The following is a 26548-nucleotide window of genomic DNA, read 5'->3' as shown; positions in this document are numbered from 1 at the left end:
AGTAGGTGAAGATATGAACAAATGTGTATTTACACATGCCCAGCTACTACATTTTAAAATGTTGAAAGAACGTTAGTTCCTCTTTTTAAATCATTAGCTGGATTACATTGCTGAATGCCCTGAAGTAGTCTCGTATATGTGGAGGAAGATCAAACCAATCTTTAAGAAAAATGTATACCCTTTACCTCACTTACACTAAGATCTGCAAAAACAGAATACGTTTCCCACACTTCAGCCCGCTGCAACTTCTTTTATACAGATTTAATTTCTATTCTAGCTCTGATAGAGTAAAAGCAGAAGTGTTCATATTACCTCATCATCTTGATCTGACTCTGTTTCCTTTTGGTTCCGAGATGCATTGCAGAGACAAGGAGTATTATAACGGACAGCAGGGAAAAGAATATCAGGATATGAAAAGGGCTGAGTAGGGAGCACAAAATGCAAGCGGAATCAAGAAAGCAAAGCAAAGCAAATCAAAAGAAGCCAACACAAAATATCAAGAACTATACATCCATGGCAAATTAATGCGTGACGTTCTCTGAAAGCATAAGAATCTATGAGCTAGCAGCAGAAGCAGAAGCAATATACAGAGGACTCCATCATACAAACCATAAGATCTGACACCACAGTAACAAGACTTAATCTACGCAAAGAGACCAATAAAGCTCGAGTTTTAAGAACTTTAATCATGTTACAAAGCATTCCTTAATTGCATACGGAGGGCCCACTTCTCCAAGACTGGGGGAAGAGAGTTACAATAAACCAGTATTAAAAGATACCTTTTTATGAGCTGGCAGAGTGATATTTAAGTTGCAAACAGCTGTTTGAGGCAGTCCTTTTGTTGTCTTTGGTTCTTTCAGAAAAGAGAGACGACCACAGGGCTCCTGGCTGGTGTCTCTAATCTAGAAGAATTTAGGTGGTTGACAGTTATAGAAAGAGACTTTCCTGAGGACTCAAGAGTTAAACAGGTTTATTTTACAGAGCCCTTCAAGAAGTAGGCAAAGTAAAGGGAAAAGATGACGGTAACAATTACAGGTCAACGGCGGTGGTCACGTGTGAACTCGGTGGGATTTAGAATGCCCGATTCTGAGATCAGACCCAGGATTGCTATGTCTGCCTGTTTCCCTGGCATTCTGTTGTATAGTCTGGGTTATATGCATTTTCCTCCTGTCCAGTAATTTCTTTTTCCCAAGGCCTTGGTTTTAGCAACAATAGTAAGAGCAAATAATCATCACACTGAACAGTTGTCCCATGTCCTTCTGTTCTCTGAGGAGGAAGACGGTCTCTCCAGAATGTTCTTGGGCATTCAGAAAGGAAGATGGAACTTAAATACTGAGTTTGGATTTCATCCATTATTTGATTACTGAGCATTAACCAGATATGATGCATTTTATTATTCTAGATTGGTCTTACAAACATCTGCTTGAACATAAATAATCATTTAAATGTTTAAAAGGTAAAGTTTTTTTTTTACTAATTACAAAGCTTTCCTGGCTCAAAAGTACACTCGGGGAGAACCAGGACAAAATCTGACCTTGTTCCTCTGAATTCAAGTTTGGTGGGGTATTTCAAACTGAATAAATCACTAGACTCTTTTCTTTTTATTCCTAAGAGCATTTTTTTCTTTTTTAATCGGAGTCTCTGTTGATGATTTACCTTGATGGAAAATGGCAGTCTATTTTCTTTGAAAGCATAAAAGTTAAAAACAAGCTGCTGTCCTCCTTTGGTAAGTGGGGCCAGATTTCCATAACAATCAACATAAATAGGTTTTCCTTCGAGAACCTTTCAGAGTAAAAAAAATACATAATTTGATGTTAATTTCAGTTGAAAGAATTTTGAGATTTTAAGTCACATAATATTAAAAGACTGACATATTTCTATGTCACATTTGTCTCCTTATTAGGAAATTGCTTCTATGGTGTTATTTGCCACAAAAAGAACTCTGTTGGCTCACAATTCAACTACTGTGATTGGAAACTGAATCATGCAAATGTACAAGACAGAATTATACATTCAGTTCTATTCTAGCAACTTTAGACATCTTTGAGAAAGTGCTGACATCACTTCATACAGATTTTGAAAGGGTTTTTTTTTTTAACTCAGATACTTTCACTGGGTTTGAAAATGGAAAATCATAGTAATGTGCTAAAGACAGTGACCATAAAAATAAGACAACTCCAGTCACCACAGAGAAGTATAGACCATGATGTAGATTCATTAGTACTACATTGTAACCAAGATAACCTCAAAGACACATAAAATAATTTGAGAATAAATCTATATCAAATTTTTAAATCAAAACCTGAAATCAAGAATGTGCTTGATATTTCCAGTGAGTGCCATTATGACCTTAAAATAAAACCCCATATCTGGGGAATGTAATGGAACGGACTGGTTGTGAACAAGGTACCTCAATATCTTTGCTTCTTGCAACTTCCTCAAAATTCTCTTGCTGCTCTAAAGTTTTGTCCACTTTGTCATCTGTCATGCAGAAACAGCGCAGGGAAGATTCTACAGGATCATTCATTTTGGCAAAAACAACGAACTTGGCCATATATGGAACACATATTAATTCTCTATATAGTTGTGTGGCTAACCCCACAGTTTCTAAAACTTGATGGCAGTCTGCAAGCCAAAATCTGAGAAAAACAAAAACAAAACAGAAGTATGAAAATGAGGTGATTTAAAAGCTAAATCTTAAAAAAAATTCACCGTTAAAAAATTAGAGCATATAAGGGAACTATACCAAAACATTAACTTGTTAAAGAAACAGCAAAGATGTTTACTCTGTTTACAGAAGGTCTACATTTATTATTTGTTATAATTTTGCTGAGGAAAGGCTAAGGATCTTTTTTTTCCTCTCTCTCTTTTCCTTCCCATAAGATTCTGTTCTCCCACCCCCTTATATTTAGTCATGATTAGCCTTCCTTTCTACTCCTGCTTAAGAGTTTAATCTCTTATTTTACATTGGATGGAGCAAGAATTTTATGGAAGAAAATGGGAGAGAAATGGAAAGTCTATCAGTCTTTTTTCTTTGAAAGCATAACAATTAAAAACAAGTTGCCTCCTTTAGTAAGTGGGGCCAGATTTCCATAACAATCAACAGACACAGGTTTTTACAAACTGCTAAGAACTAGAAGAATCAAGTCTAGGACCATATAGCTCCTTGTGAGAACTGGGTAAGATGACTTATGCCAGTCAATTTTAAATTTCTGAGTTAGGCCCAATTTTGCCATCAAAATTAAAAAAAAATAATCATACTAGTATTGAGCACAAAAACTTTCACTTTCCAAAAGGTAATAAAACGAATTCCTTAGTGCTTTTTGGAACCCATTATTTCCATACCTGGCTGAAACATTGGTTGTAAAAGAGACACAATCCTTTATGAACGTCAGGGGAGTAGTTCCTGTGATGTCTTCCCACTGAGCAGGCGAGGTGCCCCCTGGGAGAACAAGAGCAGACATGTTGATTTTATCACAGGAGGTGCTCCTTGTAAAATCTTTATCATCGTCCTGTTCTTCTGGCATTGCCACGAACTTGCAAGACTTCAGCACGTTCAATTAATGGCAGGCTCTAAGGGTGGTTTTCCTCTCTACTCTCCTTCTGTGGTTTTACTGCCTTGTCGTGATCTCCTTGTAAGACATTTTATTTTTAAAAAATTGCTTTTCGGTGTCTCTGGCTACTGATGAATGGTTTAAATGTGGGGCACCCACAGGCTATCAAGTGCATTTTGTAAGTGCAATTTATAAGTGCAAAGAACTGTTGTTCAGAAAGACAATATAATTCTTATTTATTTTTTTTTATTTTTTTAAAAAGACAAGAACTATCAAGAAAGTTAAGCAGCAGCTGATTTTGTACTGCCCCAATCATGTAATTTTCCAGGGCACAAAGAGGAATCAGCCATTAAAACTACTCATAAAAACAAAAAAACACAACCTATCTTAATTTAGGACTTTCTGTTAAAAATCATATTAGGTTGATCAAATGAAATAAGCTCTGGATTCCAGGTGCTAATCACAAAATGTGTTCTCCTGACCCTGCAGATTTAGTCTATTGGATTAAACTCGGGAATTGAGTGCTGAGAAGAATCATGTCCTCTGCTCTGCCCTATGCCTGGTGCTCTGTGGGGGCCTGTTTTCTCCAAAGTCTGTCCAATTTCCTGTAGTCTAAAGGGTGTTACTAGGTCCACCACCTCTGTCTAGGTCCCTGAGAAATGATCTAGATGCTCTGGTAGATTCAATACTATTTCAATAACCTTAAAAGAGCACTATTATTAATACTACACTTAATAACAGGGAAAATGATATTACTGAATTTGAAATGAGTCATGGTCTCAGCATCTTAAAGAAAGGTACAGGGACAATACAGATGGGCTGATGGACAAGTAAAATGTCTTATTTTTTTCTAGTCTTATAAAGTGGGCATGGATATTTCAAAGGCTTTCTATGTTCGTACAGAGTCACTGCAAGTTGCTAGCCTCAACGGCAAGTGCAGAAACAAGTCAACCACACCTGTAATGCTACAGAGCAGGCGCAGATTAGGTGTGCTGTCCCCCTTGTACCCGTTGGCTACGCCTTCACCAGAGGGCGGGGGCACCGGAATGGTCATTGTGATCGGTTTATGGAATTTCCTTCTTCTTGGTTCCACAGTAACGATTGGGCTAAATGTTGCTTTGTTTCCAAGGATCTTTTTCACAATTTCGTCAGGAACAGGCTGGGCCTAAGGATAGAGAAAGGACCTGAGGTGGAAGTTTAACATTTTTCTCTCATTGGAAAATTGACTTTTTAAGTGAGGAGGAGAAAAAAAAAAAAAGACGCCCCCCTCCCCCCCCCCCCCCCCGGCCAAGCTTTCTTCTTTATCCTTTCTCACAATTTCAGGAGGGTGCAAAAAAAGAACCCAAACAACCTCACACTGGAGCAGGAACCAGTCAGTGTATTTCCTCAACAGAATATGGACGACATGAGCTTGTGTGACAGGAAATCTGTTGTCACCACGGAGAAGTCTTTCAGGCTAATCCAAAGTAAACATCAGCAAATATTGAGTCTAGTCTATTTTAAACCTATGCAGGACATCCAGTAAAATGTCACATAGGCGATTTGTGCCCAGGTAAAAATTGGGGTCTTCAGAGTTAAGTAACAAAAGGGATTTAAGATTTCAGTTCAAGACTACCAAACCTAATGGCTTCCTTTTGGCTTCTTTGCTAAGGAAACGTCATGTCACTGAACTATAAGGCTGTCTCCTTAGCTCCAAGTGGTTACGGAAGGCCTTCCCAGCACTTAGAGTACTTCACTCTAAAAAACCTCCTAAGAAGAACCTCAGTTAAACTATTAATTACTATATTAATTGACACAAATTAAATTACTTTCCTTACTATTTTCTTTTTTCAATAGATCTAACTGAAACAGATAAATATAAGAAAGATGACTCTTGCCATGATTTTCAGTTAGCTTTCTAAAACCCAAACAAGTTCCAACTGGTTTGGATAAAACCCAGTATTTATGATCTACTTCAATCAAAATCTGAAAGCTTGCAAGTTTCCTTATTACTGATTTTTATGAAATGGCGTCTTATAAACCAAGTCAAATGTGGTTTGTTTCTTTAATGGTGCATTTGCTCCTTGGTGCTCTTGTCACTCTGAATACCAATAACCTATGGTTAACAAAACAATCTTTTTTTAATATATATATTTTTAAGATTTTATTTACTTATTTGACAGAGAGAGAGTCAGTGAGAGAGGGATCACAACCAGGGGGAGTGGGAGAGGGAGAAGCAGGCTTCCCACTGAGCAGGGAGCCTGATGCGGGGCTCGATCCCAGGACCCTGGGATCATGACCCGAGTCAAAGGCAGACGTCCAATGACCGAGCCACCCAGGTGCCCCAACAAAACAATCTTTTTTTTTTTAATAAAGGTTTTATTTATTTATTTGAGAGAGAGAGAATGAGAGATAGAAAGCACGAGAGGGAAGAGGGTCAGAGGGAGAAGCAGACTCCCTGCTGAGCAGGAAGCCTGATGTGGGACTCGATCCTGGGACTCCAGGATCATGACCTGAGCTGAAGGCAGTCGCTTAACCAACTGAGCCACCCAGGCGCCCCCAACAAAACAATCTTTCATCAGAAACCAAGTGATATTTTTAAAAGAAAAACCCTAAAACACGTACCTTATGGAATAAGCCACCAAGCTCACTTTATACTTCATGCTTTTCATTTGAAATAGGTAAATGATTCCCAAAATGGCCTAGTGCTTTGATTAGCAGTATCATTAGGATGAGTTACAGTTACAACAACTGTTTTTGAGTGGAGCATGCTCTCACACTCTCTACATATGCCAAAGAAACAACATTTTCACACGTTACCTGGAGGCCCACTCGAATTCTTTTGGTTAAAGCACCCTCTGGGAAAGAAGCCTGGACGAGGGGCACAGTGGTGCTGCTCAGAATTCCGCCTTCAGGACCAATCTGGTTGCTTTCCTGCTTAATCCTCGAAACCACGGCAAAATACTGGGGGAAGTCCTTTGTGATAATCCTGCAGATCCGCTTCTTCCCTAGCTCTTCTGGGCTGTCAAGTTCTGAAAAGACGAATGAAAAAGCCATGAGAGTAAGCCTATCTACCTAATACCTTAAGATAAATTGATGTGTGATTTTGATAGATAAAATGACTTATATCCAGTAGTCTCAACGGAGTTTCTATGATGGAGAGAAAGCGACAGTGACTTTAAAAATAATATAAAGATTTGTAAAGATATTATAAAGCTATTCATATACAGTATTTGTAGAAAAATATTTCTACTGAAGAGTAGCAAACATCTTCAAAAACTGAAATTTTTCCTCATATGAACAGAGCTCTACTCTTTAAGAAGAGAGACCTCATTCTGTGATTATTTACAATAATCTGCCCTCAAGCTGCCAAAGTAGGAATGACTCAGAAAAAAAGCAGGGCCTCACAAGAAAGTGAGTAAGGACTTCAGGATGTCTGAAAGGCTCTAGAACTTTATTTGAAAATCTCTTTAAGATATTTTTAAATTCCCCAAATGATTAACATCGTCATCACCTATTTCCATCTATGCACTGATAACCCTCACGCATCAAACTCAGCCTATCCACAAATGGATACGTCTTTCCTTCTGTCCACTTCCAAACTTACTTCTTCCCCTTTATACTAACTCTGGCAAAGGGCTTACAGTTTTCTAGTCCTCCTGTCCGACAGTTTGACTCACTTTCCTTGATACTTCACATCGAAAGGTCGAAGTCCAGCTGATTCCACTGTGGCAAAGGCTTGTTGTCTTGCCAGCCCCTGTCTGAGCCCTCTTTGCCTTGCCTGGATCACTGAGTCACCTCCTAACCATCTCCCTGCTACTTGCCTCTCCTTATTCCAACTCATCCCCTACAGTGCAGCCAGATGGGTCTTCTTCCAAGAGCCAGATTTTATGCAGAATGCTGGTTGGTTTAAGTGAAATAAACGATTTTTAAAATCATATGAAATAATAAATATTTGAGATTAGCCAAGAGTATTTTGGAAAAATAGCTTTATGAGGGAGAATTTATCTTATAAGATTTTAAAACTTATCGAGAAGTATCATAATAAAAGTTATATGGACAGACATATAAAAATATAAGAAATATGTATCTAAGATTAGACAAAAAGGTCAGAGGGATAAGAACAGAGCAAGAAATAGATTTAAATTTATACACGTATATACACATACATGGTATATATTTAAGTCCATATATATCTACTTTTATATATTATATATTATGTATTTAAATGAATATGTTTAAATCAAAGTCATATATTTAAACTTCGAATCAGTGGGGGAAAGAGTGCTTATTTAAGATGGCATTAACATACATGAAAGTCTATTTGGCAGAACAGAGCTAAATCACTACATCTTATTACATATAAATACAAATTCCCACTGGATAAGAGACTTAACTACTTAAAAAAATTAAAACGTTACCGTAAAACAATCAAGAGAATACGTTTCAGCCATGGTTAGGAGAAATTTTTGTATTCAAAACTGGAAACCCAGAAGCCTAAAAGGTCGTTTTGACTATAAAAATGTAAAGTTTTCTATGGCAAAAATAGTTAGCTTGAAAGACAAAAGGGAGACTAGGAAAGATAACAGCCACATGTGACACGCGGCAGCTACGAGTTGACAGAGATGACAGATGAGCCAACAGAAAACGGCGAAATACTGTGAATGGGCAATTCACAGAAGCCGGAAACTGGTCAGAAAAACATATATTATAAAAAGATCAAATTTAATAATTTGCATGGAAATACCTACTTAAACAAGATATGACATAAATATTTGAGACCAGCCAAGGGTCTTTTGGAAAAATAAATTTGCGAGGGAGAACCGGAAGAATCATGATAAAACAGTTATATGGAGACATTGTGAGGGTGGGGGAGGGGAGGTAATTTAAATATGATGATCAGGAAACACCTCTCTGAAGAGGTGATAATAGGTGAGAGATGCGAGGGAAGGAGGGAGCCAGGCTGGTAGTGACTGATTGGTATAAAGCATATAAAGTGAGGAAAGAAGCAAGATGCACAGCAAAATGCATAGTCTGATCCTTTTTAGGGAAATATGTAATCTGCACATTTATATACTTTTATAACAGAAATCTGTAGAAGAGACATTCTAGGCCACTGGCAACTGGTCACTTCAGAGGGATGGGAGGTGGGGCTGGAGGTGAGGAGATAAGAAGACAGTGGGTTTACATGGTTGGGGCGGTTTTGTTAACAAAAAGGGAAAATTCCCAGACTTCAGAGAGGGGTGTTGGTTTTGTTTTTGTTGTTACTCACATAGCCCTCTCTTCAAACCTCTGATACATATGTACATGTCCTACCATTTTTTAACTATGAACATGTCTGCCTCCTTCATCGCAGGACTGAGATCATGGCTTATTTTGAGTAGAAATTTACAGAAAGGTAAGGCGGATGGTTAGATAATTGGATTAGTGACATTTTCTCATTTTATAGATTAACATCAAACTCTGAGGTGGGAAGACCAAATTAATTGGCAAATAGGGGAAACAGGTTTCCACCCAGAACAAAATGAACTGGAATTTGGTCCGTTTTGCTTCCTGACCATCTGCTTCTCCTCTGCTCTGTCCAAAACCAAATACTGAGTTTCTAGTGAAAGAAAAATAAAAGAAAACAAAGGCAAATTATTAAAGAAAAAAAAAAGCTTAATATAGAAAGACAGGAAGGAACTAAAGAGTTTGCTCAGGAAAATATTCTGGGGAAGTTTTCACCTATTCAGCAATTGACAAAATAAAAGTTTTCCATACAGAGCAGATATATTTCCCTTCCCATGGTTTGGCTTATTTTGAAAGTCTGAGTTCCCAGAGTTCATAATTCATGCTGCAACTGAGAGAGTTCTGATCATTTGTTTCAGTTGCTATGCAGCCCATCAGCCACAGCTAAGCAGACATTTTTTACCTCAGTCTCAAACTTGTGATTATGTTCTCCTTTAGAAATAGCTTCGGACTCCACAGAGTGCAGGCAATTTAAGAAGACTCCGCTGTGAAATTACATCCTTCAAGCAAGACAAACTTCCTGAGTCTGAGTGTAACAAGCCGTGTATCCTGTGAGTATGATGTTTACTCAAGATCAGTATGGGCCTACCAGGGGCAGCGAGGCACCTTTTGGGGGACTTGGGGCAATACGTGCTTCTTAGCTGTTTGTGTGTGTGGGGGGGTGTGGGTGTGAGTGTTGTACGTACATTTGTGAGGAGTTAAGGGGGGACAGTCGTATCACCCCTGGAAACTGTAATAGTGATGGACTGAGAAGAGCGGCCCCTTTGTGTAGTGGAAGCACAGCCAGGCTACATCTCTGCTCCATTGCCTTTGATAAAGCATTAAAACCACCCCAAATATAAAGTGAGCATGTCCATCTCAGATGCAGCAGATGAGTGGTAAATGGAGAAGCTCAGGGTTCTAACTACACACTTGTCTTCTAATGTCTTTTAGTATTTGCCAGTGGTTCTGGGACACTCTGTGTTGTACCCACTCTATTTTAAAGCTTCTAGCAATTTCTCTGTCACCATTAAAATTTGCATAATTACTGAGCTTCAGTGTTGTATTTTAATAGGTTTTATTTATTTATTTAAGAAAGAGAGCAAGCACTGAGCAGGGGGAGGGGCAGGGGAGAGGGAGAGAATCTCAAGGAGACTCCCCACTGGTGTGGAGCCTGCCACGGGGCTCCACACAGGGCTCGATCCCACAACCCACGAGATCACGACCTGAGCTGAAACCAAGAGTCAGACACTCAACCAACTGACCCACCCAGGAGCCCCTTTTAACAGGTGTTTTATTAACAGGTATTTTAAAGATAAGCCTCAATCCAAAGAAACAACTACTGTGTGAATTTAGGACACTGGAATTCCCAAGCACCATTCTTTAAACGGTATCATACCCATGTTGCCTTCTTGAATTATCAGATTCCCAGGTCTCTGCATGATGAAATGGACCAGGTTATATTCTGTTTCTATGTGTACTTATTTTTAACTTTTTTTCTGAGAATAAAAGTTAATACAAATGTGAAAACTACAAAAAGTACTTAAGTACTGGTTTATAAGAAGATGCATAATCTCTTTAAGAGCTACAGTGGAAGGTGAGGCTACTACGCACTGGGATAGCTGCCTAAGTAGGACAATAAATGTTGGAGACAGCAGGTAAACGTGAGAGGCAAGAGTACGAAGTGAAAGCCAGGCAGTAAGATTACTATGGAATTCTTATGACTTGAAAATCTATCACAAGATCTTATTGGTCATCATATAGGACAAAGGTTAAATAACTTATGATATATTCATACTATGGAATACTGTGCAGTATTAAAAAGAATGGGGTAGAAGTATACATTTTAATATGTAAATCTCCAAGCCATATTAAATGGAAAAGTCGCAAAAAAATGTGATCACAATCAACTAATCACATCATTACATGTCTATGTATAAATTCCTATAATTTACATTAAAATTAGGGGAGGGGAAAGAGGAAAATTATAATGACAGTATACTTGTGTATTATTACATGGGTAATAATACTAATACCAGTATTTAATAATATATATAAATATAATAAATGATATAGCAGATTATTAATACTTTAATGTAGACTCAACTCAAGCATATTTTTTTATCTATTTCTTGCTTTAAGAAAAGGAAACTGAAACACAGTCATGGAATGATCTTAGCCGACTATTTCAGGTAACTAATGACCCAGCTAACTAGGGGAGCCTGCAGGAGGGCTGAAGGCTCTCCAAACTCAGCTACTGGGAAAGCCCTGACTCATGGCCACATTCTCCATCGTGAGCACCTTATCACGAGCCTTTTTATTCTATTTATAATTTTGATAAACTATTAAATCAGATTTTCTTTTCATAAAATGTGAAGTACCCACAGTTAAATTACACTAAACTAAATGATGTCTGATACTGAGGCCTGGCACATTGTAGGTATTCGACTAGTATCCACTGAACAAAGCCCTCATTGGGAAATAATGAGACTCACACTTTTCGTACCAAAGAACTACATAATTCTTCATATCTTGCTTTAAAATATACGTAGTAGTAGAGACTAGTTGTTTGTTCTTTTAATAGTTTTTTTTAAATTGTATGTGGAAAGTGGCTCTTGTCTTTCTACTTTTTAATACTTAGTAAATTTTATTTTGTCCATGTGTTTACAAGAGAAATTACCGTTGACTTAATGGATGTTTACCCAAAGGGTGTCAAAAACTTACAAGAATATAAAACTCTTCTGAAAATTCTGTGTAGCAAACTACAAAGGTATGTCAGAAAAGTCAGATTTCCAGGCAAATAGCCCGATAAGGTAAAAATGAACAATGCCAATATTCTTTCCAGGACTGTATTTGTATTCAGATTTTAAAATGGTCTATTACTTAGAGAAGCAGGAATATATTACCAAGAATCTCTGCTCTGCTCCCACCCTCCCACCCTCTGCTCCCACCCTATCTATCTTTACATAGATAAACCCAACCAAATAATCTACAAATATGATGCCTGTGTCCCATTCATACCCACAGGGAACCCAGCTTGTGTGTGGCCCCAACTGGCTAGATCATAAGCAACACCAGCGATATTTAATAAAGGCACAGGTTTCTAGGCTTCTCTTGTGGAGATTCTGACTTGGTAGGCCAGGGGTGGCACCTGAAAAGCTACTTTTCACACTCAATTTAGGTGATTTTATGACTTGATATGTGTGGGAAGCAAAGTCTTAGTAGACTTTCACCTGCTATCTGTCCTTAAAAACTCAGAACCCAAATTATTGAACACATGGCGAGAGGATCCTATGAGAAACATCTCAAGGATGGTTCAATATGAGAAGAGAAGCTTATGGGGCAATAATGTCCATTAGCTTTAAATGAGTTTGCTTTTTAAAAGAATTTACTAAACCACTCTGTAGCTATAGAAGTCAAGGAGAAAATGACATAAAAATAGGGAGCTTCTTACCTGGGGTAGTTGATAATGCCACAGACTATGAAAAGACCCTGAATCCCCCTGTCTGTTTAATCTGTTACTAATAAAGTTTTCACAAAAAAATAAGATTAAAGGGAAAACAAAGAGGTGCTTTCTGAAACAGGTAGTTTTGGTCAGACGAAATGTTAAAATTTATACTTACTCACTGAATGTCTACTTGTGGCAGGTGAGTTACTATTTGACCCACATAGCATTTGCTAAGGAGGGTGTCTAAAGTTCAAAGAGAGGAAATAACTTGCCCAAAGTGACTTGTCTGCTTTAGAGCTTAGAAGCCGGGTCTAAGAAGAGGGTGGGGGAGAAGGGATGAAGTCACACAGACACGAACTTGACCCACTATTTAACAGTGTCTTTACAGACTAGCTGGCACAGGGGTGGTGGTTGAGAAGTGGATGAGTAATGGCCAGATACACAGATGCCCTGGCCCAGAAGGTGACACGGTTTCTTACTGGCCCACTCTATGAGCAGAAAGCCCCGATGACAGAGGTGTTTTGTGCTGTGCAAGAAACTGAAGCTAATGTTCTATAGCTTTCTTATTACCTCACTCATTAATGATACATTTCTTAAGCACCTTGTAACTCATTTGGTTTCTTTGTTTGCAAAAAGTGGGACAGCTCTCTGTAACTGAGATTTTGCAACAGAGCAGCAAGAATCAAAAAATGCTTTGCAAATATAAATGATTAAGAAGATCATAATACATGGAAGCATAAATAACAGGATTGAAATCAGGTTCCCACTAAATTGATCTCAAAGCTTTCAAATGATCATCCTTGATTAGTTTTGCCTCCCTCCTACCCGCACATGATTGTCTCAATAACGTGCTCAGATGGGACCATGGTTCTTTTTCCTAGACCAGATTTGTTTCCTGAAGGCTGTTTATGAGTGTGAAGGTCAGGTTTGAGTGTGAATAGTCTATAGAAGGAACATAAACTCAAGTCTTCACAAAGGATGATTTCTATAACTACAGTTCAATATCTAGTCAGGTGAATATTTTGCTCAACTTGTTTCTCTAAAGGGGACTATTTAATATTAGAGGTGGGGGAAAGTGGAGTCCTAGAATGTTAAAATTGGGCAAGCTAGTCAGTATGCGTCTGTGGAAAGTCAGTGGAGACAGGTGCCTTGGGTTCAGATCCAACCCTCAACCAGTGAGCCTGGACTCTGGACAAGTTCCTGACCTCTGAACATAAGTTCCTTGTCTCTAAGGTTAGGACAAGAAAAGTTTCCTCTGGGGTAGATAAATGATAGAAAACCACCAGCACGGTTCTGTTCATATAATAATTTAGGTTACATATTCTTTCCAAGGTAACACAGCTTTGGAGTAGAGGAGAACCAGAAAACCACTCTGTGGCAGATCCAAGGTTGGATTAAACAAAACAAAACAAAACAAAACAAAACAAAACAAAACAAAAAACACACAAAAAAACCCACATGACATTATCTCTGTATCTCTACAGTGTATAAATAAATCTTAATTGCTATCATTTTCATTTCATTTCATTTTTCAAAAGAAAGTTTCACCAGTTATAGAAAATTAAATATAAGAATTTATAGATAAATTGGGAGAAATGGAGGAAATAAAAGACAGTCTATATCATTCAACTTTGGCTACAGAATATGTGGAACAGTAGAGCACTTGTAATATATTTACTCAAATATTTCAGAAAATGGTAGACATTCATCTCCTTGGAATTCAGGTTCAGCTTCATCTGGATATGCAAATTTTGTTAACAAGCCTGTCCAAGATGTTGCAGGGAAAAAAACCCAAAACCAGGTGATACAATTGACCCCTCTTTCTCAATGTAAACATTATAGAAACCTTTCAATTTTGCTTAACTTTTATTGTGAAATAATTATAGATTCATGGAAGTTGCAAAGAGTACAGAGAGGTCCCATGCACATTTACAATTTTAGTAATTTTTTTAAAAAGATATTATTTATTTGAGAGACAGAGACAGAGAGCAGGGGGAGGGACAGAGGGAAAAGGAGAAATAGAGTCCCAACCATTACTACTCTGAGCTGTGTGTGCACGTGGGGCTCAATCCCAGGACCCTGAGATCATGCATGACCTGAGCCGAAACCAAGAGCCAGACACTCAACTGACTGAGCCACCCAGGCGCCCCTACAATTTTAGTAATTTAACTTATATTCTTATTCAGTTCTGGCACCTGCCTTATGTCTGTCTGGATCAGCATTATTTTACATCTTTATGCAAGGTAAGGATCTTCTTTGATACTCAGATTTGTACAATGTATTAAAAGTGCTAACGATGAAGAATGTCTAGAAACAATGATGTCTCTGTTTTTCCCTCCAGTTTTAGCAATTCATATAATTTCTGACAATCATATTTCTTAAAAGTATTTTTAAATGAATTTCTAATCATTATTTGCCCTTTCCCTGCCACCCAGACCTCCTCTCCTCATTTGGTTGTGGCATCCCTTCCTTTAGAAAGTCGCTTTCTCTCTTGGGTATGGGTCTCTGAATTATTAAGGAAATGTATCATCAAAAGTGGGGACAGATGCCTGGATACAAAGCATTCATGTTTCCATTCATTCAACATGGCAAGATGACAGTCCTGCATCAAGAGCTGTTCCATGCACTGGGCATATGGCTGTCAACAATTCAGAGCCGGTCCCTGTCCACAGGGACTTCCCAGTACATCAAGGAAGACAGCAAAGTTCAAAGCTGCTTGTTACAGAAGAAGACAGGCCAGGTGTCATGGCCATATTTACCAGGTGGATCTAACTTACTCTGGGGTTTAGGGAAGGCTTTCTGGAAGAGAAGTCAGGGAGCTGATGTTTGGTCATGTCAGAACAATCATTCTAAGGTTTTTCTTCAGGATTGCAGAAACCTCACATTCTTTGCACCTGCTTCTCTGTATTTTTTTTTTCCAGGAAAATATTCTTCCATATTTGCTTACTTTTCCACTTATATACATAAAAAAGCTGGCTTTCAGGCAATTAGCTCCATTAGGTCACTTTCTTCAACCTTTTGTTTAAACCATTACTACTACATCCAGGCAAAAGACAATATAATCCCATGTTCAAAACCAGGATCATATATAATGTTTTAAAGCTGAACACCATACATCAGTAACACAGCACATCCAGCAGATACAGAAGCTCACTGAACTCCAAGGGGCCTAGATTTGCTGTGTCTGACATACCGGCCCCTATCCACACCCACACTAAAGGTAATAAAGCTTACACCTGGTCTCTCAGACTTGCTTCCCTGTCCTCAAAGGGCCAAGAGCCCCGTTCTGTCTGACATGTGGGTCAGGGTGTCTGACGTCATTGTTCTGACCCGATAATGTCTCATAAGGACATGTAAATGCTGGAAAATTCACATACATCGGCATATATAAAACCGGCGTTATTAATGTGCATTTGCTTTGGTCCCATTCTCATCTCCCGGCCAGTTGGTGTGGGGGACTGGGCTATAGTATAGGTTCCCTTCCTTTTGCAACGTGGTAGGTGTCATGCAACTGATTTAAAATGAGTTTTAGGGCCACAGATAGAAAGTCAGTATTTTGTGATGGTTTAACTGACAGTATTTGGTATGGACTTTTTTCCCCCACCCTAACACAATCTTGATTTGGTTAAGTTCAATTTTTACTTTTTCCTCCAGAATTTTTCAAATTTGTTAACAGATCCGTCCAACAGATGGTGCTGTGTACAACATAAAAGTACGTACTTCACTTCTCAGGGCTCAGCTGTTGCTACAATGGAACTTGACGCTTTAAGGTTACTCTTTGTCTCATGGCTGATAAATTAAAAACAAGTACAACTGAAATGAGCCAAAGTAGTAATTTTTAACTGACAAGTCTGCTTCTGTAGTTACTCTTGATACAGTTAGATAATAAATTATGGAAAATTTGTTTTCTGTGATGTAACATTATAAGTGATCAATTTCTCTTTCCTGCTTCAATTTACGAAAAGAAATAGCATAATTATTTCATCTAAAATGTATTATTATAAACTTTCACTCGGTCTCATGGAAAAGTGAAGCAACGACAACAGCGAGGAAACACGTTCCTGGCCTTGTAAGCATTGTTTGGGGGACCTTCAGCTACACTTGGTTCCAATACAGTGGTTGGGATTTTTTAAAAGAATAGCATAAGCCCTATATCCTCAAAGCATTCTTGTGATGCTTAGGAAGCAATGATTTTGATTTTAAAACCTAATAAATGTGGCTACACGAGTCCACACACTGTCCAGAGGAGCACCGTCTGAAAGAAATATAATGCAAGCCATATTTGTAATTTTAAATGTCCTTATAGCCACACTGGAAAAATAAAAAGGAACAGGTAAAATTAATTTTAACACTACCTTTTATTTAGCCCAGTATATCCCAAATATTACTACTTCAACAGGTAACCGATGTAAAAATTATTAATGAGATATAGATTTGTGGGGTGGGGGGTACTTTGTATGTCTGCTGTGTTTTCCACTCCCAGCACATCTCAGTGCAGAGTTCCGTGTGCTCTGAGCCACACGAAGCTAGTAGCGAGCACAGCGACGGTGCAGGATGGGAGCATTTATTGAGCTCGGCAATTCTAAGACCTCCGAGGGGGAAGGATTCTTCTGTGAGTAAATATTCCCAGTTCCAGCAAAACCACAAACTACAAAACACCCCTTGGGGTTTGACTTTGGAGGCACAATTTTAAACATGTTTAACCAAACTCTGTGAGTTTGATTAACTAGTTTTTATTATTTATTTTTTTTAGATTTTATTTATTTGACAGAGAGAGACACAGGGAGAGAGAGAACACAAGCAGGGGGAGTGGGAGAGGGAGAAGCAGGCTTCCCGCTGAGCAGGGAGCCCGACGCAGGGCTCGATCCCAGGACCCTGGGATCAGGACCTGAGCCAAAGGCAGACGCTTAACTGACTGAGCCACCCAGGCGCCCCAAACTAAAGATTTTAAACAAACGTACGAAGTGGATTCAACTTGGTGCACTTTAAAGGTGTTTTTGGGGGGAGCAGAATGAATATGTTTTGCAGTATCTTTTTCTCAGCAGAGACGTGACAAATGCTCGAACAAGACCTATGTCTGCTGCCAAAGAGAAAAGTTGCTCCTGCCACGTGATATCCTAGCGATACCAGCAGGTTCTTCACACCCAGACCACCTGTCCTCTGTCATTCTAGCCTCTTACTTCAACAGAGCTTTGCTAACACACCTGCTTCATTGGCATAACCATCGATGTGATTTGTCTGTGGGCTCGCCATGGCAGAAAAAAATCTTAATTCCACTGTATTCTGCAATGACAGTTTTTTCCTGAATACATATCATATCCTTTTGAGTCACAGAAGAACTAAGATGGTACCTTGATGAGTCATGGACATTTTAAATAGCAGCTAACATTTACGTAACATTTTTATTCCACACAAAACACTTTCATAGGCATCCTTCATTTGAGAACATAGAAAGGCGAAGGAGTATAATAGAAAAACAGCTAAATTTGGAGTCAGAAGTCTGGATTTTAGAAGTCTAGAGCTAGATCTTTTTACTATTTCCTGACTGGGTGGTGGTGATGGGGAGATATCAACCAGGACGAGGGCGTGAACTAGCCTTGTGTGATCTGGAAGAAGGTGCCACCGGGGCGGACACCACCCTGCAGGTCAATGACCTGGGAACAGTAGGTAAGAGTGCCCCTTTGTCCTGCAGCCAGTGTGGGAACAGATGGCTTGGCAAGTGGAAGAGTCAAGATTTTAGCCCCGACCTGCTCTCCTGCACCACTGTACGTGGCAGCAGTGATGAATCCTAACATTGATTGAGTGGTTCTCATGTATCGGACCTTGGGTGAAGAACTTCACATTTTTAGCTTGTCAGTTCCCCCTTAGTTCTCTGTGAGGTATCCTCACTTTATAGACTGAAACTAAAGTTTAGAGAGATTGAGTGCTTGGTTAGGATTGCACAGCTAGTAAGTGATGGGTCAGGATGGGAATTCCAGTCTATGTGATGTCCACAGATCTGACCCTAACCACCAATTACACTGGGAAAATTTTCCTCCTCCTTGAACCTGTCTTTCCCTGAAGTTATTCTGACTACTAAATTATTCTAACTCCTAAACTGTGCATTTGGAAAGGCTTTGCAAGTTCTGAAATACTACAGACCCATAAAGCTAATCTTTATGATTGTGTTGTTTAGTCAAAATCAGTTATCAAAATATTGGCTAAGATGATTTTTAAATATTTGGGTTTTAAGATTTTCAGGGAATAAGGTACGCTAGGACTGGTTATAAAAGTAGCATATAGATTAGTCACAAAGCAGGATTCATTTATGGAAGAGGGTTAAAAAGGAGACATTTATGGGGCACCTGGGTGGCTCAGTTGGTTAAGCATCTGGCTTCGGCTTAGGTCATGATCCTGGGGTCCTGGGACTGAGCCCCGTGTCGGGCTCCCTGTTTGGCGGGGCATCTGCTTCTCCTTCTCTGCCCCTCCCCACCGCTTGTGCTCTCTCTCTCTCTCTCAAAGAAATAAATAAAATCTTAAAAAAAAATAAATTAAAATGCAGCAAAGAAACTCTTTCTACTATTTCCAAGATAACACAGAGGGCTATAACATTTCTTTAAAACATCTGACAGAGATGCCCTGAGTATAGCAGCACCAGGGGCATCATTTGTCTAAGCAAAAATAGGACTAATTCCTATACGAAAATTGGTTTATTAAAAACAAAATGAATGCAAATCAGCATGAAATCATGGAAGTCCATTCCATAAATAAACCTTAAGAATTAAAAAAAAATTCCACTTGTGATTGTTAGGACATACTATAATCTATACTCAAAAATGAAGGAGAACATATTAGAATACTCAGTGTTTTTGCTAGAATTATAGTGTCCAACGAGGTAGCGAGTGGCCATGTGTGGCTATCTGAAATTACTGAAACAAAATTAAAAATTACCTTCCTCAGCTGCACTAGTCACATTTCAAGTACTCCAAAATTACATGTGACTAGTGATTACTGTTGGACAGCATTTCCATCACTGTATAAAGTTCTACTGGACAGCACTGTTTTAGAATGTTCAGTATTCTTCCTAGAATATTGTTCCTTTCTCAGAACTTTCCTCAAAGTAAATGCTCCTCTTTAATTTTTTCCTCCTGGAGATTAACATTAATGACACTTGGAGTAGAGGAAATAGACTAATGAGAACTTTTCCTCCAGAGAGCTACATCATTTTAAGGAGGTTCCTCTTCCTGCCCCTCACCAGCAGTAGGGGGAAACCTAAATCAGTTCTGCACCTGACACTGGGGGTTCAAAGGTGATTAAGACACGTATCCTGCCCTCAGGAAGTTACAGTATTAAGAAGAAAAAAAAAAAAAAGAAAATCCTTCTGTAGTAGAGGCTACATTTCAATAACTAGTAACCTACTATGTTGGCATTTAAGAAACACTAGAAACATGGAGGCACATGGGTGGTTCAGTCGGTTGAGCAACCAACTCTTGATTTCAGCTCAGATCATGGTCTCAGGGTGGTGGGACTGAGGCCCACATCGGGCTCCAGGCTCAGGGGGGAGTCCGCTTGGGAGTCTCTCTATCCCTCTCCCTCTGCCCTCCCCCTGCTCATGTTCTCTCTCTCCGCACTCTCTCAAATAAATAAATAAATAAATAAATAAAGTAAAATCTTAAAAAAAAAAACAACACTAGAGGGGCGCCTGGGTGGCTCAGATGGTTAAGCGTCTGCCTTCGGCTCAGGTCATGATCCCGGGGTCCTGGGATCAAGTCCCACATCGGGCTCCCTGCTCCTTGGGACCCTGCTTCTCCCTCTGCTTCTCTGTCTCTCTCTTTCTCTCTCCCTCTCTCTCTCCGTCTCTCATGAATAAATAAATAAAATCTTTAAAAAAAACCCACTAGAAACATGAAAATATTTATATACTCTCTTGTCCTTAGTCAAAATAACTATCCTCTCTGGAAAACCCATTTCTCTTCTTCTCTCCATTTTTAAATCCTGCATCATCTATATTCTTTTACTATTTTCAAAATGCTAATTCAATTCATTCTCTTAGGATGTATTGTTTTTAAAACTTTTAATTATGTTTTCTTATCAATTTCCTTATAAGAGAATGACTATATTTCATGCTTTAAAATAAGGTAATAAAAATTAGAACTCTTAATTACCACTGCATGTCTCTTAGAAATCATCTGAAGTTATAGATGGTATATGGTATAAATATCAGTATCAAATATAAACATTTAATGATACCCATTTAAGATGACTATTCTTCTGGACCTTAAATCTAGGGGCTTATAGGAATTTTCCTCTTTAAGTTTATTTTCTTCTCCACAGGACACATATTTCTAAAATCAGTGGGATATGGTTAAGTCTTTGAAAACAAGATAGAACAAGATTTCAACACCAGAGCCGCTTCTTAGTTTGGGTAACCTTAGAGAGCAACTTACTGGTATGAACTTCAGTTCCCTCATCTATAAAGTATGATTAAAACTACCTACTTTACAGTACTATACTTTTGTTTTAAATTTTCATATAGAAAGGAATTTACCACTGCCTCATGAATGGTAGAAACCCAACAATTATTAGTTTCCTTCTACCCTGCTGTAAAAACATCTTTAAATTCTTGGTTGGCTGCGATTAACTGTGTCTTACACAGAACCTTTGGCAGGACAATTTTTTTCTCTAGAATGAACAGTGACAACAGCTGATATTTATTGAGGGCTTACTGTGTGTCAAAGGCTGTATTTCACAAGTGCTTCACAGAATTATTTTTTCCCAGTCACAACCCTATGAAGGAAGGAAGGCGATCTCTGTTTTACAGAAATAAAAGAGGCTCACAGGGACCAAAGAACTTGCCCACGGTCATCCCTCAAACACCCAAGTTGGTCTAGCTCCTTTGTCTTCCCTTTGAAACCAGGAGACTATGCTGGATGCATTCCAAAAGACAGTGAATTAAATGCTAAGGCAGTGAATTTTATGGTATGTGAATTATATCTATAATAAAGCTGTTCTTTAGAACAATTGCTGAATTTGTAGTGATTAGGAAGTCAGTATAAAGATTCATTCTGTGGTGAACTTGGTCTCTGATTGTTTTTTACTTTTTAAAGGAAACCTCTGCATCCAGTACCTAGTCTCAAAACAAGGCTATTCTCAATGTCTAGTCAGAAAACCTCCTTGGTCCTGAGGGTCAGACAGCCGAGGGAGGTGACATGCTCCGATAAGCGTGACATGCTCAGCCACGTGGCCTTACTAGGTCACAGAACACGACACAGACTCCAATAACTAGCCTGCAACTTATTTTTTTCCCGTGATTATTGCCCAAAAGAAATTAAAGATTCACGAAGAATGTTGAAATAATCGGAGAGAAAATGGAGATATAGGAAAGGATCCGGAAATAATAATTCCAAAAATAAAATGTGAACGTATTTCCTTAAAAATGTTCTGCATGCTTTGCATACCTTCCATTATTATTCACCCTCTCTACACATCTTGCACTTAGAAGACTCTCTTGGGTTTTGGAAAGATGAATATATTTGACTAAAGGCCGAAAGAATCATCAATGTAATATATGTACATTAATATTGTGAGAAAAAAAGTCTGTCGGATTAAAAGGACTTCCTGCCTGAGATTCAGAAAGCAGCAATAAGTACTGGGGACCCGGACTCCCAGCTCAGAATACAAACGCGGGGCGTTCAAGAAGCGTGAACGTCAGTGCGGCCAGGCCTTTGATTTCGACCTGCCGACATTTCCGGAGACAAGGAGTCATCATAATTACCTTCGTCCATGCCATTAAGCAGTTCGGTTAAATCTTCATTTTTACTGTCAAACTGATGCTCCTTCCACGTCTCACCATTTTCACTTCGAAGAACAATGAGTTCTCTCTCTTTTCCTCGCATAGACCCAAAGTGAGGGATTTCCACTATGACAGGGCTGGAAAAAAAATCCACATTATTTTGCTATCAAATGAAATATATTTCTAATATACTTTCAAAAACAATTCCATTAACAGTATTCATTTGAAAATCAGAGGTGCCACTAAGGTTGGGAATGACTTCAAAGCTGCAGAATCATTTGCTAATTAAATATGTTAGAAGCCTGAAAACATGCCATCATTCATTCATTCACGAACAATTCATAAGGGCCTACTGCATGTTAGGCATTTTGATTTAATAAGGGGAAAATATTCAGCACATATAAACAGGATTTTTGAATCAAGGAATTGAAAGTTATTAAAATAGACCATAAGAAAGTGGGTCCATTTTTAAAAACATGATAGCTATATTATATTCTACAAAAAAGCTAATGATTTAAAAGGACACAGTCATTTCTTTGAAAAAGAAATTCTGCAGATTTCCTACTTTGAAAGGTCACAGGTGTTTGTCCCTTAGCAAAGCAAACGAGCGACACAACAACTCACTCCTTCCAATAGTGACTTTCTATGAATTTTATGGCCTGTACAGTTAAGGCAGTTTCTCTCATTTTAAATTTGTGAAATGGTAGTGGGCAACTTAACTTCCTAACTCCAGTATAACCTGAACAGGAAGATTTAAACTTCTGAAAAAGCCCTTGTTGGTTTGAAATTGTAATACAGCGATATATTAATTTTTTGACAGTGTCCTTTTGCCAAAGAATGTGAAAGGGTGGCTGCAAATTGAAGACAGCCAGTCAGGCACAGGAATAATTTTGTTAACTTTTAAAATAGGGTAAATGCTAAAAAAGATGGATGGAAGTAAGCAGACCACAATCACACACAGTTTATGTAGTTGGATTGTGCAGCTTTATTTTATGACATTTAAGTAGACAGTATCATTATTCTCCTACAGAGGTTGTATGTAACCTCACCTCTTAACCTATGTGTTTATGGACATGTGATAACAGGAGACACAGGTTTAAATAGGTAAGAGCAGAAAAAGGGAGAGTCATTGTAATGACCCAATAACACAAGTACATATGAGTATTTCATTTATTACAAAAGCATTCACTCAAAAACGGGATGATAAATACAATTTTTCTTTTGGCAAAATAATTAGAATTCAAATTAAGGATTTAAAATTTTTTATAGTGCCTTTATTTTTTGATAGGTAGAAACAAAATCAAGTATTCCTAAGAGTGTTAATAATTTCAAGAGTTAAGATATTTACCATTGTATTAACCACATCTGATTTGACATTAATTTTTTTTTTTTGAGAACTAGATACAATCTTTGCAGGTTAATGTATCAGATACTGTCTCTGTAAATATTTAAGGAATGTGGCTTTGTGTAGGACATTCAACAATACTGGAGAGAAGGTATGAACCAGGGCCTTTGACCAAGGTGAAAGCCAAGCATAACTTTTCATAACAGGTCTCTTCATGCAGACTGCCAAGGCAAATCCACCAATCAGACAGACAAGCAAACAAACAACAAATACCAACACATTTCAGCTTAAACAAAACAAAACGAAACAAGACAATTTAATAACTTTAGTAGAATATTCTATTTGCTGCCTAGTTGGATTTAAGTATCTTCTATTCCCAACATCTATAAAATTCAGTTTACTTCTTGAGGACTTTTGTTTCACAAAGCCCATAAAATTACTTGGTATGCATAAGTACGTACTTTTAAAAAACTGTAACTCCAGACACGTACATATATACATATATATGTACACATATATATATTCATACATGTATATATCATTTACAGCAAATGTTGATTCAAAGCCTGCAAATACCTTCTCTTACGCTGGGTTAAAATTAGATCGTCAGTCCATCTTAAAAACTATCGTAACCAGTTGAAACATTTCAAATTAAAGAAAGGTTTACAGAAGCACAAAGTTATGAAGCAGAAGGCTTGCAGGGAATTCCACATGCTCGGAAAGCACAAGGTAGAAGTTAACGGTGCTACAGTTAAGTCAAGCCACTATGATTTCTGTTTCTTTCAGTGACACACATCAACTGAAAGCATTAAAAACTGAAAAGATAAAAATAAAATTAAGACAAGAAGAAGACCATGGGTGTGACAGAAAAAAATTGAAAATGGAAAAAAGAATTGTAGACATTCTGTATCTTGTCTATAAAGATCCTACCCAATAAATTTTGTTCCTTGAGGCCCAAGCTGCAGGATTCGGCTAACCAAGCTCTCGCCCTCATTTACAGGGGGAGGATTGGTAGGAAGATGCAGTTTACTGAATAACATCCATGCAGCAGGAAGAGAAACGAGAAGGGGAAATTGTGAACAAACTGTCCGTCACGACAGAGCCTGCCTGATCTGCACCCAAGTGCCACCTCAGAAAATGAATTCATTTTTCCTTTTTTGCAAAATCCTATATCACCATGGATTATTTCTCTAGAAATTATCTTTAAAAAAGACATGTACCCATAGTAGCCATTTATTCAACGTGGTGAGATAGTTCCGCCATCTATATTTTTCCCTAAGAATGGTGCCTTGACTTCCACGGGGGCCACTGGGGTTCCGTGCACTAAGCAGAGACCATGCTTCTTGGTTAGTAAAAGCTTTGACCAGCAAACTGAGTTAAGGAAGTATCAGCCTACTAGCTTTTCAGAGAATTACACAGCTTTTGTGACCTTTGACACTACACGAAAGGTGTACTTGATCAAAATGGTCCAACTAAGTGGTTTTAATAGTTAACTACTTGAGTTAAAAAAGGGTAAAGAAAATCAAATATATTATACAAGGGCCAAGGTAAAAATTGGCAAAATAACTTACCCTAAAAATTGTGCCCCTGCAGGACCCATTTCTACCAGCCTACTGGCTAATCCCTCTCCTTCCACCATGGGGGGTGGGTTGGCCAGTTTATGTCTCTTTACCAAGCGGCAGGTGATGCGGGTGGGGGCCGTACACTTGCGCGGAGGGATGATGATTCTCATCCCGTGGTGACGGCTCCCTCTCATGGAGCCGCCTCTTGCATCCACCATAAAGCTAACCAGAAACCTGTAGGGAGAAGATTGGAGGCCAAATCAAGGAGAGAAATATGCCACCTTCACAGTAGGTTTTGAGATGTTAAGATTTAAAACGACAGACAATGTAGCTATCATTTCCTCTCTTTAAAAATAAATTGGAAGTAAATACAGTGGAGTCACATCAAACATGCATTCAACTTGTGAACTGGGCAAAAAGTGGGACGAGACAACTTATTTTCGGTGGGACGTTGGCCTCCTAACAGAAGCCAACTGTTTTGTCAGATGCTCAAACTGAGGAACAGTGAATGTTTCAAAGCTGGCATAAAAACTGGCTCTTACAGGACTGTCATGCATGTAAAAACCCAAACTCAGACTGCTCTATGTGGTCTCTGTGGATGACTTCAGCTATATTCAAGCGTCATTTTAACTATAAATGGTGTTAGCCAGATGCTGACTATGGAATCTCTCTCCCTGACAAGTCAGATGAAACTCCACGGTATGTCTTAACATGTACAACTCATAAAATAGATATATACTTAATCATACAGAATACTCTAATTTTTACTACCACAAAGCAGAGTAGAAGAATAAAAGCAGATGACTAGTTTTGCTCAATTTTGATGGAAAGGGATTTAATCTTTTCGGTATAAATTTGGCATTAAAACTCTTCAAAATAACCTACACTTGAGTATCTGTACAGCCATATAAAACTGAACAGACTTTTAGAAAATGTCTCTAAATTATATAATTCTGCCATTGGCCCTTCTATTAAACTAATGAAGAAAAATTATTTGTCTGCATGTAGATGTGAAAATGTAAGGAAATTAATAGTATCTTATCTGGGTTATAGCATATTGCAATTCCTGATTCCTATCACATGCTCACGGAGCATCCTCCTCAAATCTTTGGTATTAAAAAGCACTCTGGTGAACGTACACCAATGAGTCTGACCTATGGAAGAGTGCAAGTCAGAGTCCCTTTGCATTCCAATGTTCACATGTGAAATTATGCTTATTACTGGGACAGCACCACATGTTGATAATTAGAAAGTTATCTGAATACCTATAGTATTGGGGGGAGGGAATAATCCCATCCATCAAAATCCTCTACTAAATGTAGTTTATCTAAATACAGTTCTAACATCCTGCAAACAGGTTTTAGGACTTTGCATGGAGGTCCTAGCTGGGGACCCTTTCTT

At 38.4% G+C, this 26548-nt stretch overlaps 1 protein-coding gene across 1 annotated transcript in view; it reads right to left on the bottom strand.

Moving 5' to 3' along the window:
* ANK3 (ankyrin 3) overlaps positions 1-26548 on the bottom strand; it is a 251108-nt gene that overhangs the window by 47745 nt on the left and 176815 nt on the right. Inside the window, exons 30-38 of the mRNA XM_088019888.1 lie at positions 25157-25381; positions 22223-22377; positions 6354-6565; positions 4512-4719; positions 3346-3442; positions 2411-2639; positions 1657-1782; positions 780-902; positions 313-339 (exon numbers count right to left, since the gene is read on the bottom strand). Coding sequence (XP_087876014.1) covers positions 313-339; positions 780-902; positions 1657-1782; positions 2411-2639; positions 3346-3442; positions 4512-4719; positions 6354-6565; positions 22223-22377; positions 25157-25381 — 1402 coding nt within the window. The remainder of the gene's footprint in view (positions 1-312; positions 340-779; positions 903-1656; positions 1783-2410; positions 2640-3345; positions 3443-4511; positions 4720-6353; positions 6566-22222; positions 22378-25156; positions 25382-26548) is intronic.

Source organism: Eumetopias jubatus, unplaced genomic scaffold (genome assembly GCF_037043125.1).
Source record: "Eumetopias jubatus isolate StellerSeaLion01/CBP00866 unplaced genomic scaffold, mEumJub1_p1.0 scaffold_17, whole genome shotgun sequence".
Taxonomy (NCBI): domain Eukaryota; kingdom Metazoa; phylum Chordata; class Mammalia; order Carnivora; family Otariidae; genus Eumetopias; species Eumetopias jubatus.
The sequence above is the reverse complement of the archived record's forward strand: the minus strand, read 5'-3'. Positions and strand labels throughout refer to the sequence as shown.